The following is a 5,477-nucleotide window of genomic DNA, read 5'->3' as shown; positions in this document are numbered from 1 at the left end:
ATTTATATTATAATAGTGGTGGGTAGGTTACTTTAAATATAGGAGGGAAATTAAAGAAGGGAAAAAAAAAGGAGGGGGTTAAAATTGATCAAAATTGCAAGTCATTAACCTATTATTAACGGAATAGTTACAGCAGATAATTAGTTACAAGTATAGGTGCTGATAATTAACACTTAAACGGGTATATCATTGATAAAAGCCCAAAATTGAGGTGGATCAATGATAATTCCCTTATTATTTTTACAATTTTCAGCTATAATTGATCAGTTTCAGATTTTACTTTTTCACCAAACACGACCATAGTCTTTTCTACATTCATAAAGGCGTGAAATGCCAATCATTCTCCTATGCTAGACGAACGAACCCCAACTTTTCACCAGGCCATAGTCTTTGTCTCTTTGACTGCCTCAGTTGTTCGTACTCTTGTTTTCCACTTGAACACTAGAGTTGAACAACCCAGAAAATGAAGGTAGCACCAAAGTTGGTATTCCTCGTCAAGGATCCAGAGGGCTTCTCTGCCGCAATCTACGACTCTCTTCAGCCTACCTCTGATTCCATTCTTCAAAGATCGTATGTTTTTTTTTTTTTTTAATGGAAAGATATTTAATTTTTATTTTTGTTTTGGTTGGTTTTTTCTGATAAATTCTGATTTAAATTATGTAGAGAAGAAACTTTTGAGCTTTCATTGGAGCAATATGGGATAAAAGATCAAAAAGCATGTGGTAACATTGCTAATTTCATTGATAACAATAATTTGTTGCAGGTAGTATTTTCGTTTCTTATTTGTTTTGTAATTTTATTTATTTAATGATAATTCGAGGTGTTTTAATTTTAAAAACACTTAATAGAATTTTTAGAAATTTCTAATGAAATGTTACTTTGGAGCATTGAAGAATTAGTTGATATTTTAGTGAATATTTGCTTTAGCCCCTTTACTCTGGGGCAATCGAATCAGCTGTGAATAACAAATTTTTGTATAATCATGCGGTCGAGTTCGTGGCAGATCATTAGGGTACTTGGAACAAATGATTTCTAGTAATCTTGTTAATTCGCAAAAATTACATATATCTCCCACTTGGCTGCTAAGGCTATTACACAATCTTTTGGATAATCTGAAATGATTTTGATGAGGCGGAAAAGAAAGGATTTTGAATCTAGAGTAATCTTTACCAAACTAGTTGTAAACAAACCCAAGCAAAAGTATTTTTGAGGATGTAGTTTAGTTAAGGAATACAAGAGTGACAAACTAAGAAGAAAACTAGCAGGAGTAATTGATAATTGAAGGGAAACAAGGAATGTTTTATGAACCTGAAATACTGATATTTTACTTAATAGAACTTGGGTTAAGTATTGGTTAGATATAGAATCACATTCGCCATTTATTACAGTCCCAGTGTTAGTCCGGTAGTTGTCTAATGGCTAAAGTTGGATACACAAGACTACTAATTTTACATCTGTGCCAATCATATATGTCCTGATCCCGGTTAGGTCCTCTATATATTGAAATTCCCTTATTAAAAAAATGAAATTCAAACTTCATTGAAGTATAAACAAATTGGATCATGTTATCAATGGGAGCACAAGAAGCTCAGCTCATTCTGCCATGGAACTAATGGCAGCTTGTATTCAACCATAGAATTTAAGTGACTATTTTGCGCTCAAGCTCGTCTCTTGGCTATTCTTGATTAATCAGGAATGCCTTTAGTGAATGTTTCTTAAGCTTGAAGCCTTGAAACTGTGATTCATAGAGGACCCCTTAAAACTCAATGAGCAATTGTGGATGAGCTCAGTTCCATTTGTTTTACATTGCAATTGTGTTTAAGAATGAAAGTGTTCAGATTGAAAATTTCTGAAAAAATCCAACTACTATGTTTCAAGTTGAAACCTAATCAAGTTTGTCTACATCAGAAGTATCACAAGATGCTGTGCAATTAGTAGCTATTGTTGATTGATGGTTTAGTCCTCACTTATGAGCATATGTTAAGTAACCCATAGAAGTCCATTTTTTTTTTTTTTTGGTAAACAAGAAATTTTATTGCCAAACGAGAAAGGTTACAACTTAGCTAAGTTGACACCACAACAAAAACAAAGATCCCTCAGGACCACCCAAATAAACAAAAAGCTACACAAGACTCGAAAGACCCACCCTACTACAAAGGGAGGGAAAAGCTAGGGCCACCTTCTAGGAAGGGTTCCCTGGTTTCCCCACCCCAAAACCTAACCTGGTCCTGATCCCACCTGGTGCCACCATCTAGGAAGAGTACAACAGAAGGGAAAGGAGACCAGACAGGCACCAAAAGACAACAGGTCACCAGCAACAAACTGATAAACCAAACATGCAAAACAACCAAATTACAGCATAAGTAACTGCCTGTCACTAACAGAACACCTACAGGCAACAGAGAATAGAATGTCTCTAAAAACAACTGCAACAGGCTTGCAGCTTCCTGTAATAGAAGTCCAATTTGCTTTTGTCTAAAAGTTCATGTTCACTTTGCATCTATCTACATACAAAAAATTTCTGAATTCATGGTAAAGTCAGAGAGGGCTTTACATTGATCTTATTGCAATGTTGAATAATGTGTATAAAGTGCCAAACTGATTTCTTAAGTGATCCAGCTCGTCAAGGAACCAAATTTTTATTCCCTGCAACAGCTCATGGTATCCTTCTATGAGATCACAGGCTTCCTTAGTAGCCCATATTTGTGGTGTGCAACTTTGTAGAATGATCGTAATGGTTATTATGAATCGGTCAATCATTTGAGAAAGAAGGAATTTTCCTCTTTTTCAATTTATTTATTATTGGTAAGGGTTGGAATATTGATAAGATTAGAGATAAATAATTTTGCGGCTCTCTTTCTCTCAATTATATAGTAGAGAAATATATAAGATTTGGTTTTGCACTTTTGGGTGCCTCCTCTGCATATTTTGTCTTTTCTGTTCTAATTCAACTCATCTAAACTTTGATTACTTGAAATGTATACTGCTGCATGCTCAGACAACAAATCCAAAACACCTTAAGGTAATGAGGCACTACCAGATTTTCAGCATTCTAAGGCACAGTCAGATTTTAACTAATGCATGATTACTATTTATGCCCTTGAGAGATGTGTAATCTGCAGAATGTTACACTCTTTTTCCACAGGTTTCTTTGTTGCTTGTGGAATATTATGAACCCCCACTTATGTCATGTGTGGTAAACGAGGTCTTGAAGTCAATTAGAGGTGAACGCTTGTCATCCACTGTGAGTCTGATACTGCCATACATTCTGCCAGCATCAAAGCTCAAGTGTGAAGATAAAAATTCATCCATTAACAATAGTAGGTCTTCTCTGTATGGTTTCCACACGGGGCCTGCAACAGAGTTTACTGAAGATATAATTCGAGAAGCCGAGAAGCCACCTTTGTCTTTGCAGATCAATTATGAGCCATTGGCTTGCTTGCTTCAGCTAGTCCAATTATTTAATATTTCAACTGCTGTCCTTATTGGCAAAAGAGGCATGAATGAAGAGCAGGAGGTACTGTCATTTCACCTGTTTATCCATATTGTCTAGCTTCTTAGCCTGATAATATAATACTTTTGAGTCAGTAAATTGCCATGCAAAAGATTCTTCGTTCAAGTAATATAGACATTTTTGCAACTTGTCTAGATGTATAGTTACCTTCTAAGCAATTGTGGTATTGAGTATTGGCCTATGTCAGGCTTACTTTAGAGATCTGTCTAATTATAGCCAGTATCTTGACTCATTTTATTACCTTAATAAATTAGAGCAGTACTTGGTACTCGAGCCCTAATATTATCATAAATGTTTCACATATCATAATGCTACCTTTATACTTTTTCAGTTTAAGCCTTCACGTCATTTTATACTATCTCCGTATCATATTATTTGTAACTTTGGAGGACGCACAGAATCTTAGGCAAAATTGTTTGCGAGTGTAAATTGGAAAGAGAAAAATAGGATGCATGTGATGAGGAGAGAGAGAGAGAGAGAGAGAGATGACAACTTAAAAAAAAAAAAAACAAAAAAAAAAAAAAAAAACGTGTTGCAAATAATCTGTAGCATCCATTTTTGACAAAAGTTGCAAATAATATGAAATGGAGTAAAATGGAAAGAGAAAAATAGGATGCATGTGATGAGGAGAGAGAGAGAGAGAGAGAGAGAGAGAGAGAGAGAAATGACAACTTACAAAGAAAAGAAAACATGTGTTGCAAATAACGTGTAGCATCCATTTTTGGCAAACGTTGCAAATAATATGAAACGGAGGTAGTTGTCACTGTCAACTCGTTAATATGTAATTTATAAGGGAAATTTTAATGAAAGAGCAAAGGATAAGACATTTTCTGAAGGTGATTCGACTCTTATAATTCTTATAAACTTGGAAGTCAAAAGTCCCTTCCTGATTTTTTAGATTTGTTTTTATTAAAGTATGCCTTTGTTGCAGTTTGATTGTTTTGTATTTGTCCAGAAAATTGGGAATTGTATTTTAACTTTTTAAGGCTTCTCTTGGCAGTGGCTTATCAAAAGCTATGTGTAACTGTTCTATTAGTCCTTGATTAATGAATGGCTTGCTAGTTGCTTTATTCTCATTTATGCTTGCTGATTATAAACTCCTATATCTGTTTCTTAATAGGTACTTTGTGAAGTAGGAGAGAGTTTAGCAAGTGCATTTTCATTGTGCTTCATCAAGGACCGGATCAAGTTGAATCTTGGGGAAGCAGTGAAACAAAAGGAACCATGGCGTGCGCTATATGGCTGACGTTATGCTTTGCAGAAAGCTAGCAGCTCCATGCTTATGGCCTTGAGCCCTTGATTTATTAGAACACTTTCCTGTCATGCTTAGTGTTGCCTATGTTTATTTTGGTCCTTATATGTTGAAGGAGATGCACTCTGACCTTGCATTGTGAGCTTAAAATACAGGGCAGCATATTGTGTTAAAGATAGTACAAGTAGTGTATCGTATATGCAAGAACATGTATACCAAGTTACTGGTTTATTGCTAGGTTTAGGCGACTATTTATTTATTTTTTTCTAGTCTCTTTTCATCCCAAAATATTACTTAGAAGTTAGAATTACTCCCTTCTTCCTACAAAATTGTTTTTTCTCGAATTATTGGTGATGGAGTTTTGCAGAGTATAAATGGAAAATAAATTTATTTTAAAAAAGAATGGATTTTTTTTTGGAAAGTAATGTTTTTTTTTTTTTTTTTTTTTTTTTTTAATCAAACCTCTTCATTTTATAATAGGTGCATCACTTTAATTGACATATGTTTCAATGCACAAATTTGTCTATAATATCTTTAGTTCTCTTTTAAAATATGCATTATGAGATTTGTAACTAATCCAATAATGTTTTACAAGTATATCATAAAAAATTATGTATATATTAAGAGTTAATTAATTTAATGATCAAGTATGGTGTGATGTCCACACTCCAATTTCTTCATGGCATGGCATTAAATGTAGTAGCCAACCTT

The 5,477-nt window shown here is 34.3% G+C and overlaps 1 protein-coding gene across 1 annotated transcript; it reads left to right on the top strand.

Annotated features, from left to right (window-relative positions):
• Nucleotides 1–360: 360 nt before the first annotated feature.
• Nucleotides 361–5,029, top strand: LOC145584941 (uncharacterized). The gene is made up of 4 exons (XM_081641725.1): nt 361–570; nt 664–763; nt 3,146–3,517; nt 4,635–5,029. The coding sequence occupies exons 1-4, from the start codon at nt 464–466 to the stop codon at nt 4,758–4,760; spliced, it is 705 nt and encodes a 234-aa protein (XP_081497851.1). The 5' UTR covers nt 361–463; the 3' UTR covers nt 4,761–5,029.
• Nucleotides 5,030–5,477: the final 448 nt, after the last annotated feature.

Source organism: Chenopodium album, chromosome 16 (genome assembly GCF_948465745.1).
Source record: "Chenopodium album chromosome 16, dcCheAlbu1.1, whole genome shotgun sequence".
Lineage (NCBI taxonomy): Eukaryota > Viridiplantae > Streptophyta > Magnoliopsida > Caryophyllales > Amaranthaceae > Chenopodium > Chenopodium album.
Note: the sequence above shows the minus strand (reverse complement) of the source record. Positions and strands in the feature narration are given on the sequence as shown.